This window comes from Bombina bombina, chromosome 1 (assembly GCF_027579735.1).
Source record: "Bombina bombina isolate aBomBom1 chromosome 1, aBomBom1.pri, whole genome shotgun sequence".
Classification (NCBI taxonomy): domain Eukaryota; kingdom Metazoa; phylum Chordata; class Amphibia; order Anura; family Bombinatoridae; genus Bombina; species Bombina bombina.
Window position 1 is genome coordinate 1411267906 of NC_069499.1, and position 17435 is coordinate 1411285340.

Below are 17435 nucleotides of genomic sequence, written 5' to 3' on the forward strand. Positions count from 1 at the left end.
GGGTACTACAGCAGAGTGCTATTGAGCGTGGGAAATGTTATTATAAAGAGTAAAGCATTCGCATTTGAGAGGATTTCTGAGTGTGCACTAAACCACTATGCACAGTGTGAGACAGACTTGGCACTTAAAGGGACATTAAACACTTTGAGATGGTAATATAAAATGATAAATTGTATATATAAAACAACTCTGCAATATACTTTCATTATTTATTTTGTCCTCTTTGACTGTAATTCCATTCTGAAATTGTGAGCTTTTCAGTTCCTGTTAGAAATGGAAGTGCAGAACACTGTTAAATCCAGCACAACCATTGGCTGCACACTCTAGTAACCTATTTATAACTGACCCTAATTGGCCACAGCAGAGAAGGTAACACAAGTTACAACATGGCAGCTCCCAATGTTTTATAGACACTAAAAATTTACACTTATTTTGTCAATTTTTAAACAACTAATGAAACTTTAAAAAATACATGGACTAATCTTTTCTTTGAATGCATCATTCTATCTAGCATGTATTTAGTGTTTAATGTCCCTTTAAGATTGTACAGTGTGTGTCTGAGTCAGATGGCAGATCACTTTCATTTGCAGAGGAGGTAGGACTTACTTAGTAAATGTTTTTAATTTCTTTGTGCAATTTTGGATTGTAACTTCAGTCTGGTAGTAGTTGTATGGTGGGGCCAGGGGTCCATAAAAACACATTTTATGATTATTTGACAATGCTGCAGAAATGTTTCCTCCTCAATACACAAATGGTAGGTGCCCTTTTGTCAGATATGAGTTTTTTTTATTAATATGTGTATATATTAATTACATTCCAATTTACTGCCCCTTTTATGCAAGGACTTTCCAGATGCAAGGAGGCATTTTGTCTAATATTTCTACATCTGCATAAAATGTTATACTCTCAAACTAAGATTGCTCAGTGTTTGAAATGAGACAGGTTAGCTTAACACTGTTCAGTTTACACTACAACTGACTTAACTTTGAAATACATACAAACAAGCTTAAATCCTGCATTTAACCAGATCTAATGGTATGAAACTGAGTACCACAGCTTATGATTCCACCAAGACCATATAGAGTACAGCATTTTCAAAATCCATAAGTACAGCTGACAGATGGGAACATTTGCACGTCATATTTGAAGTGGTGCTCTTGGTTGGGGAAAATGGGGGGGAAAAACCATATGTCAACCTTTCAAAAGTACTTTTCTTCATCTAGCCATCTACCCAGATTATTAATGTACAATTTTGAATTCACAGAATTATTTTTGTTTGCACATTTACAAATATGATTCTTTAAAAAGTGATCTCTTAATTTCTGCAATTTTTTTATCATGCATGTCACACACTGTTGATTTAGGGTGCAATGTGCAGAAATTGTACCTCCTGTGAGTGTTTCTGTGGGTGTCTGTGTTTATGTCTTTGTGCTTTTGTTTGTGTATGCATTTTTTTCTGCGGGTTTCTCTGTAAGGGTGGGTGTGTATGTCTTTGTGCTTTTTCTATGGGTGTCTCTGTGAGGGTGTGTGTGTGTGTGTATCTATGTATTTGTGTATTTTCTATGGATGCCTCTGTGAGGATGGGTGTGTATGTCTTTGTGTGTTTTCTGTGGATGTCTCTGTGAGGGTGGGTGTATGTATGTATGTATGTCTGTGTTTTCTGTGGATGTCTCTGCGAGGGTGTGTGCGTATGTCTGTGTGTTTTATGTGGGTGTCTCTGTGAGGGTGTGTGTATGTCTATGCATTTTCTGTGGGTGTCTCTGTGAGAGTGTGTGTATGTCTTTGTGTGTTTTCTGTGGATGTCTCAGTGAGGGTGTGTGTGTATGTATGTCTTTGTGTGTTTTATGTGGTTGTCTCTCTCTGTGTGCGTATGTCTTTGTGTGTTTTCTGTGGGTGTCTCTATGTGTGTATGTCTTTGTGTGTTTTCTGAGGCTGTCTCTGTCAGTGTTTCCTTGGGTGTATGTGTAAGTTTGTGTTTGAGTTTGTGTGTGTGTGTGTGTCCATTGTCTGTTCCTTTTTGGGACATTTTGACCTTACTACTGATTATTCACATCTTTCTAAAGACTTTGAGACTAATGAGACCTTTCCGGAAGTCACCAATCCACCATTTAACCTTTATATTATTGTTTATGCAGTTCAGGGCCCTTCCTTTTAGCCACTGCATGCTGTTGTCATCATATAGTTGGCTTCTTCCTTGACAAAAAGATAATCAGAACTCCATATTTTTTTTTGTAAATTGCCTTTTTTGACAAAACTGTAGTCTACCTCATTACTTGTCAGGTCAATGTAAACAAGTGCTGAGTGTCTGTTTGGATGTTTGTGTCTGAGTGTGTTTGTGTGTTTCTTTGCGTGTCTGCTAGGGTGTCTATATGTGAATCCTTATGTGCGTCTGTGTGTTTCAGTGTATGAGTGTGCCTGTGTGTTTCTGTGTTTGTGTGTTACTACCTTTACAACATTTCCAAGTTTGACTACACTTAAAAATGAAAGGCATATATGTTTTAGTTACTTGGTCAAAAATTGCACACGTCAAAGGGGGAGGGGGTGGGGGGGCCCTTATCAATGGTTAAGTCAGGGGCCCCAAAATTTCTAGTGGCGGCCCTGGTGAGCCGTGACGAGAGTCAGAAAAGGAAGATTTGTATTTGTTTTATCTAAAAGGCCATTTGAACACTTTTTATATATATATATATATATATATATATATATATATATATATATATATATATATATACCAATATTTCTTGTCCTGCTTGCAAAGGTGTGTCACTGCCAACGGCCAAGAGTAGGAAGTACACAATTGCTATATTAGTTGTAGCTGGGACCACTTAATACATTAGAATTACTGTAATCAACAAGTGCAGAATAAATAGACAATGGCATAACACTCAGAATTTTAAATGAGCATTAGATTTGTTCGGAGAAATTTCAAAATATATTTCAATTTGCCTTCTGTATCATTTGACAGCCATCAGCCAATCATAGACTCATATATGTATACACTGTGAATTTTCGCACAATTCCAAACACATTGAGCAGTTAATTATTCACTTAAGTGCAAAAAGACAATAATGTGTTAGAGAGTGCTTTTTTTGCAATATAGCTTCTAAAATATGCCCCTGCAGTGACACAATTTTAATGGACTAATATTCAACACAGAGAAATGTTGTGTTTCTCCTATGTGGCTGAAAAGTTCACAATCCATTTTCGAGTCACTTTTCAACACATTGCCTTTTCAATTTCAACACCTCCAAGCATTTGATAAGTCCTCGAAAGGGCATTTTGAACATCTTTAAAACTGTTTCACTGCTATTTGCAAACAGTCAATTGTCTTGCTCCTGATCAAAACACTCTGAAACGGTTCACAGGAGACATTGACAGACATGGTATCAATTCACTAAAGCTCCATTCATCCGTATTGGAGAGGCTGTATACAGTGAACAGGGCACACATTTATATACAGTATGTATATCTGTTGAGTATGTGATATCCTGTACAGCTAATAGGATCTGCAGGAAACGTCACCCCACATCTGCAAATGGCGTGTTTTACATTTTTATTTTTACTATTTAATTAAAAGTTTCTCTTGCACTGCCATGATTGCCACTAACAGTTCTGGCATTATTAAAATTAGGTTTTTAAAGGAGATTGCAAAACAGATACTGAACCCAATTTTTTTTTTATTTCGTGATTCAGATAGAGCTTGCAAGTTTAATCAACTTTCATATTTACTCCTATTATCAATTTTTCTTCATTTTCTTGGCATCGTTATTTGAAAAAAAAAAAAAAAAGAATGTAAGCTTACGAGGCAGCCCATTTTTTGTACAGGACCCTGGATAGCACTTGCTGATTGGTGGCTGCATTAAGCCACCAATCAGCAACTGCTACCCAGGTGCTGAACCAAAGATGGGCCGTCTCGTAAGCGTACATTCCTGCTTTTTCAAATAAAGATACCAAGAAAATTAAGAAAAATTGATAATTGGAGTAAATTAGAAAGTTACTTCAAATTGCATGCTCTATCTGAATCACGAAATAAAAAAATTAGGTTCAGTGTCCCTTTAATCACATCTTTCATTGGAACCTATTGTAATCCATCTCCATTAGCACCATTGATAAAACATTTGCATGCATATTTTAAGTTGTCAGGATAAGCAGACCGTGCACCATTTTCCTATCGTTATATGGACATTTTTCAACTTTGACAAGTATTTTTGTTTTCCAATACTTATATCTATTGTTTGTTAAAGCACTGTTTTCATTTTGGCGTGATCTGAAAACAAAAGTTTCTATGCAAAGGACTTTTATTATATTCTATTACTGGATTATAACATTCTTTAAACTGTAACTCGTGAACCCGCTGCCTTGCTACATTGTATTTGAGAGCCTTAAAAGAGAGTGCGCTTTCCAGACCCTTAAAAGAGAGTGCACTTTCCAGACCCTTAAAAGAGAGTGCACTTTCCAGACCCTTAAAAGAGAGTGCACTTTCCAGACCCTTAAAAGAGAGTGCGCTTTCCAGACCCTTAAAAGAGATTGCACTTTCCAGACCCTTAAAAGAGATTGCACTTTCCAGACCCTTAAAAGAGAGTGCACTTTCCAGACCCTTAAAAGAGAGTGCACTTTCCAGACCCTTAAAAGAGAGTGCACTTTCCAAACCCTTAAAAGAGAGTGCGCTTTCCAAACCCTTAAAAGAGAGTGCACTTTCCAAACCCTTAAAAGAGAGTGCGCTTTCCAGACCCTTAAAAGAGAGTGTGCTTTCCAGACCCTTAAAAGAGAGTGCGCTTTCCAGACCCTTAAAAGAGAGTGCGCTTTCCAGACCAGGTAGTTATAGGGGACGCTCCTCAATGCAAACTAAGTCCATACTCATTCCCGAGAGTGCGTTCAAAGTGATTGTGTTTTTTCTACTACCTCAACCACAGTGAAACCTGTAAGCTTCCGAATCTTATTCTGCAACAGGCAACACAGTGACATTATTATATATTTCTCTGATTGGTCAGAACAATGGATATAAGATAAATCTACTGAAGAGACTTTTCAAGGGTTATTCTTATAAAAATGTATTTTGTGTTTACAAGGCAGTACTTAAAGGGACATGAAACCCCACATGACTCAGCATGTCATTTTAAACCACTTTCTAGTTTACTGCTTTTATCAAATTTTCTTTGTTCTCTTGCTATTTTGTTGTAAAGCAGGGATGTAAGGTCAGGAGCATGCACAAGTCTGGAGCACTATATAGCAGCGGTTTTGCAAGAATGCTATCCATTTGCAAGAGCACTAGATGGCAGCACTAATTCCTGCCATGTGGTGCTCTAGACACCTATCTAGGTATCTCTTCAACAAAAAAATACAATAAGAACAAAGCAAATGTGATAATAGATATAAATAGGAAACTTTTTTAAAAAAAAATTATATGCTCTGTCTTAATCACAAAATACATTTTTGGGGTTTCATATCCCTTTAAGTGCTGGATACAGGAAACTCTTGCACATTTAATTATCTGTTTTTCAATTCAGCTTTATCTCTTTTTATCTCTATTTCTCTTTCTCAGTCGGTAACACTCACTAAACTGCATTTCCAGCTTCATCGGCCTCACCAGATTTACTACTTCCTGTTTTGCTCTATGCAACTGATGCCCTAAGCCAGGGATAGGGAAGCTTGGCCCTCCAGATGTTTCAGAACTACATTTCCCATGATGCTCAACTGGACTTCAGAGTGCCTAAGCATCTTGGGTAATGTTGTTCTGAAACATCAGGAGTACCAAGATTCCCCATCCTTGCCCTAAGCAAACAGATGAGTACGTTTTAGGGAATCCACTGCAGCACATAACAGAAACTAACAAAGTTAGAGAGGCTGCGGGACCAGTGCATAATATGTTAGTGATTGTTGGCCACACACTTTTGCCTCTTGTCATTGGCTCACTAGATATGTTCAAGTAGGTCCCAGTAGTGCATTGCTGCTCTGGAGCTGACTTTAACTACAGTATATCCTTAATTGCCACATGACATAATAAAAATAATAATAATAATAACAAAGCAATATTAATTACTACCCCATGCTTAAAGGGGCATGCAAGCCCTAATTCAGCTAGATAATACAGTACAATTTAAAAAATGTTTCCAATTTACTTCTATTATCAAATTTGTGTCGTTCTCATTGTTTTCTTTGTTGAAGAAATATCTAGATAGGTAGCGTGCACATGTCTGGAACAATACATGACAGGAAATAGTGCTGCCATCTAGTGCTCTTGCTAATGTATAAAATTGTTACAAAACTGCTGCAATATAGTGCTGAAGTCACGTGCATACTCCTGCTTTTCAATAAAGGATAACAAGAAAATAAAGAACATTTGCTAATAGAAGTAAATTGAGAAGTTGTTTAAAATTGTATGTTCTGTCTGAATCATGAAAGATAAATGTTGGGTTTTATGTTCTGTCAAGAAGTGTGTAGAATTGACATTTAAACGATACTATTTACCTGTAAGTAGCCACTTCCAAGCTGAGAGACATCTTAAGGTGCATGAGTTGCTGTCTGTCCTCAAGAACTTGAGCTATTTCTTCTCGTAACTCCATCTTTTCTTTTTCCAAAGCTTCAACTTCAAGCTAAAACCACATGTGATTGACAGGTAAGTATCAAAATATTTATTAAAAGGCATCAATACTTGTGTCCTATTTATCATGACCCATTGTACCTGCTCAAATTCCGTGTGACATATGGCTAGAGTAACAATGCTAAACTATAAATCCAAATATCCTGGGGCAAGGACATATTGGCAAGAGCAAAAGGCTTATGTTCTTATAGGCTTAAAATATGTTACCCAAGGCTACACTTCTTATAGCCCAATATTTCCCCAATGAGTTTATACTATAATGACCTACACATGACACAAAGCTAAAAATACAAAATCTTTATAAAGAGATACCATAAGAAGCCCCAACCTCCAACAAAGTTAGCTCATATTTCTCACAATTAAAGGCCAGGGGGGCCTGTAGGGGTCATGCACCCCATTAGACAACCATAGATAATTGATTAGTAATAAAATAAAATATTTGGAGGGTATTGGAGTTGGAATGCATCATGTACAAAAATGCCACTTAAATGTTATTGTCCCACAGCCAATTAGAGAACTTCTCAGAGAAACCAACACCTTCACCTACTGCTCATCTGTCAAGAAGAATCACTTAAAGGGATAGGAAAGTCAAAATTAAACTCACATGATTTAGATAGAGCATGTCATTTTAAGACACTTTTAAATTCACTTCTATTTTCAAATGTGTTTTGTTCTTTTGTTATCCCTTATTGAAAATGAATATGCACATATCATACACTAGTGAGAGCTAACTGCTGATTGGTGCCTGCACACATTTGTCTCTTATGATTGGTTAACTAGATGGGTTCAACTAGCTGCCAGTAGTGCCAATGATGTTCCTTCAGCAAAGGATAACAAGACAATGAAGCAAATTTGATAAATTGGAAAGTTGTTTAAAATTGTATGTTCTGTTCAAATCATGAAAGAAAATGTTGGGGTTTCCTGTCCCTTTAAGATCAAGTAGGCTTTCCAAATATTAGTGAAGTGAGCTCACTTGGAGAATAAAGTAACTAGTTAGGATATTCTTTAGCTTGTAATGTTTAATTCAAGGGTTGCCTAATGCAGTGTTTTTCAACCAGTGTGCCGTGGCACTCTAGTGTGCCGTTAGAGATCCTCAGGTGTGCCGCGGCAGACTGACAACAGTGCAGGGGTGTCCCTCTTTCAAATTTTGAAATATTGGGAGGTATGTGACAGGCTCATCAGGCATCATTTACAGCCATGACATTGACATTCATTCACAGACAATCATTATGATTGTTTGTGAATGAATGACAATATGGCATGTATAGTTTGTAGGAGGCATGGCATGACAGCACAGTACAAGTGTATATATATATGTATGTATGTATGAATATATATATATATATATATATATATATATATATATATATATATATAGTCTATCTCTATATATCCTGTATTAGGCTACAATGTGTGATTTTGTAAAATTTTGGGATGGTGGTGTGCCGCAGGATTTTTTAATGTAAAAAAGTGTGCCACAGCAAAAAAAGGTTGCAAATCACTGGCCTAATGTATATAAAACTTTGGAGCCAACAAGGAAAATGAAGACCCAGCGACACATTACTTTAGAGCATTGGGAATAAATTGATAATGTACAGAAGGACATAAAATGAAACAGAAGTAAAATGTTATGATTCACAACTTGCTGATTGGTGTAAGTCACAGAAATGTAAAATGTTGTACAGAGACAAACAACAGCCCTGCTGCAAAAAAAATGGCACATTGGTCTAAAATCAATTCATTATCAATAGAGTTCCCTGACCTTCCATTGTTATAGCTGACCAACAAATAAGTGAGTAGCATGTGGCCATGTAATAAGGCTAAGTAGTCAAATCAAGTTAAAGGCACAAGATACTAACCATCTGCTAGACTGATATATAATTTAGGACATAAAACATCTGTTTCCTTTGCCTAGAGAATCCAATTAGCTTGTAACACTGAAATGGCCTTTACAAGAATTGAAAGACTAGTGCAGTTATGATTCTTCCCCCTATTAAGTATGAGTCCTGGCCTTTAACAAGGGGCAGTTAAATGTCCTATAATGTGAACTATACATAATTTACAAATAGGGACGTGCACAAGCATTTACAAGGTTAAGCAAGTAAAGATTGCAGATGCAAAATGTCTTTCTACATATTAGAGCTTTAATAATGATAATGGAAAAGCATAACATAAAACATATATAATTAAGCTCTAACTTGCAAAAATATGACCTATTATAGATAATTTAAAAGAAAGAAAAGATAAAGAAAGGGGGTGCTCTATATCCTAAGACATGTGAAGGTAACCTTCAGTATATTATATTTAGTAATAAGTAATCAATATGGCCAATGGTGCAACCTTTCAATTGATGCACCCTCTCTCTAGGCTCAAAATATTTGTTTTCATGTATAGAGTATCTGCTGTCTTCAAATAGTATTTGATGTATGTATACTGCAAATATCTCAGATTTCTTACTGTGTGTGTGTATATGAGTAGATAGATAGACAGACACTTAAAGATAGATGTAAAAATATGAGTATTGCAGAATAAAGTGATGCAATTTTTTAATTAGGCTGACAATTTACATTACTTTTAAAAGTTACCTCATTACACACATACAGAGGTGCACACACAAACACAGAGGTACACACACACAGAGGTGCACACACAAACACAGGGGTGCACACACACACACACACACACACAGAGGTGCACACACATACACACACACACACAGAGGTGCACACACAAACACAGGGGTGCACACACATACACACACACACACAGAGGTGCACACATACACACACACAGAGGTGCACACACAAACACAGAGGTACACACACACAGAGGTGCACACACAAACACAGGGGTGCACACACATACACACACACAGAGGTGCACACACATACACACACACACACAGAGGTGCACACACAAACACAGGGGTGCACACACATACACACACACACACACAGAGGTGCACATAAACACACACACAGAGGTGCACACACAAACACAGAGGTGCACACACAAACACAGAGGTGCACACAAACACACACAGAGGTGCACACACATACACACACACACACAGAGGTGCACACATACACACACACAGAGGTGCACACACAAACACACACAGAGGTGCACACACACATACACAGAGGTGCACACACACAGAAGTGCACACACATGTTCACACACACACACACACAGATGTGCACACATACACACACAGAGGTGAACACACACATACACTGAGGTGCATACACACAGAGGTGCACACACACATACACAGAGGTGCACACACACAGAGGTGCACACACATGTTCACACACATGTTCACACACACACAGAGGTGCACACAAACACACACAGAGGTGCACACATACACACACACAGAGGTGCACACACACATACACAGAGGTGCACACACACAGAGGTGCACACACATGTTCACACACACAGAGGTGCACACACACACAGGTGCACACACATGTACACACATACACAGAGATACACACACAGAGGTGCACACACACACACACAGGTGCACACACATACACAGAGGTGCACACACATGTACACACATACACAGAGGTACACACACAGAGGTGCACACACACACACACACAGGTGCACACACATACACAGAGGTGCACACACATGTACACACATACACAGAGGTACACACACAGAGGTGCACACACACACAGAGGTGCACACACATGTACACACATACACAGAGGTACACACACATGTACACACATACACAGAGGTACACACACATGTACACACATACACAGAGGTACAAACACAGAGGTGCACACACACACACAGAGGCACACACACATGTACACACATACACAGAGGTACCACACAGAGGTGCACACACACACACACACACACACACACAGAGGTGCACACATACACACACACACAGAGGTGCACACATACACACACACAGAGGTGCACACATACACACACACAGAGGTGCACACATACACACACACAGAGGTGCACACACATGTACACACATACACAGAGGTGCACACACACAGAGGTGCACACACATGTTCACACACACACAGAGGTGCACACACACACAGGTGCACACACATGTACACACATACACAGAGGTACACACACCGAGGTGCACACACACACACACAGGTGCACACACATGTACACACATACACAGAGGTACACACATACAGAGGTGCACACATACACACACAGAGGTGCACACACATGTACACACATACACAGAGGTACACACACATGTACACACATACACAGAGGTACACACACATGTACACACATACACAGAGGTACAAACACAGAGGTGCACACACACACAGAGGTACACACACATGTACACACATACACAGAGGTACCACACAGAGGTGCACACACACAGAGGTGCACACACATTACACAAATACACAGAGGTACCACACAGAGGTGCACAGAAATGTACATGCATACACAGAGGTACACACACAGAGGTACACACACATGTACACACATACACAGAGGTACACACACAGAGGTGCACACACAGGTGCACACACAGGTGCACACACATGTACACACAAACACAGAGGTACACACATACAGAGGTGGACACATACACACACAGAGGTGCACACACATGTACACACATACACAGAGGTACACACACATGTACACACATACACAGAGGTACCACACAGAGGTGCACAGAAATGTACATGCATACACAGAGGTACACACACAGAGGTACACACACATGTACACACATACACAGAGGTACACACACAGAGGTGCACACACACACACAGAGGTGCACACGCATTACACAAATACACAGAGGTACACACACATGTACATACACACACAGAGGTACACACACATGTACACACACACACAGAGGTACACACACATCTACACACATACACAGAGGTACACACACAGAGGTGCACACACATTACACAAATACACAGAGGTACACACACATGTACACACATACACAGAGGTACACACACATGTACACACATACACAGAGGTACAAACACAGAGGTGCACACACACACACAGAGGCACACACACATGTACACACATACACAGAGGTACCACACAGAGGTGCACACACACGTTTGCACACACATGTTCACACACACACAGAGGTGCACACACATGTTCACACACACACACACACACACACAGAGGTGCACACACACGCACACACACACACAGAGGTGCACACACACGCACACACACACAGAGGTGCACACAAGCGTGCACACACACACAGAGGTGCACACACGCGCACACACACACATGGTGCACACACGTGCGCACACACAGAGGTGCACACACACGCGCACACACACACAGAGGTGTGCACACACACACATTGGTGCACACACGCGCACACACACACAGTGGTGCACACACGCGCACACACACACACAGAGGTGCACCTCTGTGTGTCTGTGTGTGCGCCTCTCTGTGTGTGTAGTGAGAAAACTATTGAAAGTAATGTAAATTGTCAGCCTAATTAAAAAATTGCAGAGGTGCACACACGCGCACACAGACACACAGAGGTGCACACACACATGCGCACACAGACACACAGAGGTGCACACACACACGCATACAGACAAACAGAGGTGCACACACACATGCGCACACAGACACACAGAGGTGCACACGCAGACACACAGAGGTGCACACACACATGCGCACACAGACACACAGAGGTGCACACACACATGCGCACACAGACACACAGAGGTGCACACGCAGACACACAGAGGTGCACACACATACATAGGTGCACACACACGCGCAGTCACACAGAGGTGCACACGCAGAGACACAGAGGTGCACACACACATACAGAGGTGCACACACACATACAGATGTGCACACAAACACAGAGGTGCACATGCAGACACACAGAGGTGCACACACATACATAGGTGCACACACACGCGCAGTCACACAGAGGTGCACACACAGAGACACAGAGGTGCAAACACACATACAGAGGTGCACACACACATACAGATGAGCACACACACATACAGATGTGCACACAAACACAGAGGTGCACATGCAGACACACAGAGGCACACACACACACAGTGGTGCACACACACAGACACACAGAGGCGCACACACACACAGAGGTACACACATGCACACACACACAGAGGTACACACACACACACAGACACACAGAGGTGCACACGTAGGCACACAGAGGTACACACACACAGAGGTGCACACATGCATGCACACCCACCTATAGTGGTGCACACACACAGAGGTGCCCACACACACAAAGGTGCACACACAGATACACAGAGCTGCACACACACAGAGAGGTGCAAACACAGACACACAGAGGTGAACACACACACAAACACATATACTCTAAGGTCTGTATTGTATTTTATAATCCATTAACAGAATGTGGAGATTCTGGTCCTTGCAAACGGAAAGTAGAGATTCCTGCATCATGATACAAGCTATTCTCTTGACAATACAAAAATAATTAATGGGTAACATCTCATCTTTCTTTCCCAGGCACAGCTGGAGGTAGTTTCACATATGGAGCTTATATAGCTTTTAGGGTATTGAATAAACTAAGGATAAAACAGCTGTTCACATTAACCCATTCTAGCCAGTAAGGCATCCTCTAAATATTTTTTTAAAACTAAAAAGCATTATGTGACCATTTTAAAACTAGCAGGAAGTGCACAACTGGTCCATGTGATAGAAGTCCACTGGCTGAAAAGTTACACAGCTTTGGTAGACAGTGACACACCCACGAACAGGCTTGCCAGTTAGGCAGGGTGAGGGTGGCATGCTCCCAGGGCCCTGTGCTTTGCGGACCCCGCAAAGTCAGGGGTGAGGATATGGGAAGGTGCAATGTTCCTGTATTGAGTTTATGAAGAAGTGTTTATGCTATCAGGAGCTATAATATATACTGTTATTCTTTAACACTGAATGTTAGGACAGGGGTGGACCATACAGGATGCAGAACATACAGGGGGTAGGAAATAAGGGCACTGGGCTGAGAGACCCAATACATTAGTCATAACCAGGGCCTAACAAATTCTAAGGGTGACCCAACCCCAGAAGCATAGGGAAGTAATATATTTATATTTATTTCTTAGTCCAATAACTAACCAATATCATTTAGATGAAACAAAGAAAAGATTACATTAAAGGGACAATTGACAGTTGATTAGAGTGCATTATATTCAAAGCTGTTGCAGCAATACCCTTTTAAATAAACTAGGTTATCTCTCACATCCACCACTGGGGTTGATTTATGCTCCTGTCTCTTGTGTAGCTAGCTTTTCTATAGTCAATACAGCAGTATTGAAATTTTCAGTATAGGTGGCAGATTCGGATGGTAAAAGCTGCTTATTTAAACTGACAAAAAAAGGTTCTATTTGTAAGCAATTTAATGCACTCCAGCAGGTAAAAAGTATAAGTGGGAGCACATTAAAAATAAAGCAATTTTTACAGTACACTGTTACTATAATATTCCTAACAGAGGACCAAAATGTATTGATTCAATTTGTTTTCTTTTTAAATATATACAGTTTAATTATGTTATACAAACAAAGTAATGCAGAATGTGATTTATTTTTTCTCTTGCTCAAATATATCAAAACCCTCTGACTTCCTGCCTGTGTTTAACATAAAAATAGATCATTTTTAAATGTCTCATCACATTTATCGAAAGCAAAGAATTTAAAGGGACAGTAAAGTCAAAATTAAACTTCCATGATTTAGACAGAACGTGCAATTTTTAACCTCTTTCCAATGTACTTCTTTTATCTAATTTGGTTTGTATTCTTGGTATCCTTTGCTGAAAAGGATACCTAATTAGGCTCTAGGAGAAGCAATGCACTACAGGGAGCTAGCTGCTGATTGGTGGCTGCACATAGATGCCTCTTGTCATTGAATCACCTGATCTGTTTAGCTACCTCCCTGTAGTAAATTGCATCTCCTTCAACAACGGTTACCATGCAAATTAAGCAAATCTGATGATATAAGTAAATTGCGAAGTTGTATAAATTGTTTGGTCTATCGGAATAATTAAAGAAACATTGTGGGTCCCTTTTAAATACAATGTTTATTTGTTATTAGCCTCAGTATGAAACTCAGATAGCAGTTGTAGTCCTGACTATTGTATGTGTAAAAGCACTACTGGGTGTCATTTCCTCTCCCAAATATATGTTCCCAAAATTCCCATCATTTGCTTAGCACTTGGGGGCTGTTCCTGTTTATGCCTAATCATGTATACACTAAGGCATGTGGGAAAAATGCAATGATTGATTCCTACAGTTATGAGAACCATATGGTAAAGGAAACTGTAAAATAAATAAGTGAACCAATTGACCATACAAACTGACTATAAATGGTAAGGAAAGGAAGATTTGTCTAAATAGTTTAAACCTGGTAATAATTTATTTTACATATTTTAAAGTACTTTTATACCTGCATAATATTCATCAGCAACTACTATACATCATAAAATATTTTATTGGGACATTTTAATTAAAACAAAACAAAACATGCTCAAATCATTTTTGCATTTGTGATCCCAGGTAACTCTGGGGTCAATCAAAATCCTGTAGAAAATGTTTGTGCACTGAGAATATCTAGCTATGCTTCACATGCACGTGCAGAGAAAAATGTTGACACTAAAACAGTGATAACTGTTACTAGAAGCATTTTTCCCAGTACATGTATAATGCAAATATGTGTCTATTCAAAGATGTAATTCATCTATGTGCATTTAAATTGTGTCCCTAACTTCAGCAATATCTACTCTTGCTGTTGCAAAACACCAACTATCCTAAACCTCTAGGTTGTAAGCTATTCAGAACAGGACCCTGCTGCTCCTATATACATTTGCATTGTGTAGTTGTACTGTATACTCAGTAATCATATATTCAGTACTGTGGCATACAGTGGCACTTCACAAATACATAAATAGATAAATAAAATAAATAATATTGCTTTTGCCTATTTTGCAGTATCTTTGCTGGATAGATGTGTGTGGCACTAGCATGATTTGTTCATTTGTAATAATGCTATTCATTTTCATGAAGAATAAATTATTGTTTCCATTTGATGATGCACTTAATGGATGTGTACTTGTGTGGTTACAATTCACTCTTGGTTTACAAACCTGTAGTTTGCCTTCATCCTCCTGCTGCTCCTGCCACTGTCTGGACAGGAGTTCCTCCAGCATCTCCTTCCTTACTTTGAGACTTTGTAATTCTGTATCAAGGTTCTGCAACTGTATCTTACTCAGTTTGTTCTCATCTTGCACCTTCTTCAAGTTGTCATTGGCTTCAGATAAAGATGCTTCCAGCTCAGAAACTTGACTCTTGTAGCTCTCCACTGCCCCATGCCAGATTGCAGAAACTCTATTAGCGTAGTCTTCTACATCTACTGCTTTAATAGCTACAGGGGCAACTCTGAAGTTCTCTAACCTTTGGGAGAAGCTAACGATCTCCTCCTCTACCAATGCTTTCTCTTCCTCGTGGGCTGCCAAAATGTCCTCCAACTCTCCTTCTAGTTGAGCAAGTTTCTCTTTCAACCAACTTTGAGTCCGTTTCTCTTCTTCCAATAACTTTTTGCTTTCATATAGCTCTTTATTTGCATCTTCTTGTGCTTGCTGTTCTTGTAGGCACATATGTTTCACAAACTCTACCTCCTCCCAAATGCTGTCTCTGGACCTTTCTGCTAGCACCAGCTCCCTATGGCTATCGTCCACAGCATCTCTCAGTTTATGCAGCTCAACTTGAAACTTGTTCTTCCAGCATCTCTCAGACTTGCTTTTCTTAAGAGTGTGGATTTCAGTTCTGAGTAATTCATTTTCTTCCTCCAGAGCTTTAACCCGAGACAAATAAGCTTCCAGGCGTTTGTTTAATGCCCACATCTGTGAAGACTCTTCACCCAGTGATAGAGATGTCAGGTAACCCTCCATTCTCTCCTTCAGTTTAGCCTAACTCACTGTATCACAATGAAATGACAATTCAGCTGTTGAATTACTAGCCAGAGGGAGCTGGATAAGTCTCAATGAGCAGGCAGAGTTAGAAAGTGACCAAGGAGGAGGGGAGCTCATCTATTCATATGGATCCTTCAATGTCAAATGGGAGGGACCCAAAAATAACACAGCTTTTAACCCTTTAGATCAAGGGTTACAACCATCTACAGAAGGGAATTCAGTATTCTGACATTTAAGTGTATACAGATTTAAGCATTACAGAATAATGAAACATATTGTTTATAATCTTTAAAAATGTTTTATACCTGTTTTTATAATAGTAAAAAAGATTAAGCAGGCAATGAAAATACTGATAAAATAGCAAAAACAATTCTGCTAAAATAAAGCAAAACAATTTATGATAATACAGGTTGCATATTATTTATTTATTTTAAATCGAGAAATATGATTTTTTAAATTATTTTGTAAGAGTGTGACCATTATAAAATGCTAATGTTTCGATATGAATTAATTTAACAGAATACAAATAATAAAAACATATTAATATTGTTTTAAAAAGATTTGACATTTTTTTGTGTAGTGCAATTAACGAGGACATTAATACACGTGCGTTCTGTCAGTGAAATTATAGCTATAAAAGTATTTCAGAAACTAATTTGCACATTCACCTTTGAAAATAAACCGTGCAGTAGTTTTGCCACCTAGTGGTTTAATATCAGTATGCAGAAGTTTTAAAATGCATCTTAAAATTGATTTGTCGTTTGGGGTGTTTACAATAAGAAGATTTTCATGTTTATTTTATCAACATAAAATACTATTTAGACTGCTTGT

The 17435-nt window shown here is 39.1% G+C and overlaps 1 protein-coding gene across 1 annotated transcript in view; it reads right to left on the bottom strand.

Annotated features, from left to right (window-relative positions):
- Positions 1-16694, bottom strand: part of NES (nestin) — a 34688-nt gene extending 17994 nt beyond the window's left edge. Inside the window, exons 1-2 of the mRNA XM_053705251.1 lie at positions 15780-16694; positions 6466-6590 (exon numbers count right to left, since the gene is read on the bottom strand). Of these exons, the coding sequence (XP_053561226.1) occupies positions 6466-6590; positions 15780-16583 (929 nt within the window). The 5' untranslated portion in view covers positions 16584-16694. The remainder of the gene's footprint in view (positions 1-6465; positions 6591-15779) is intronic.
- Between the last annotated feature and the right edge of the window lie 741 nt (positions 16695-17435).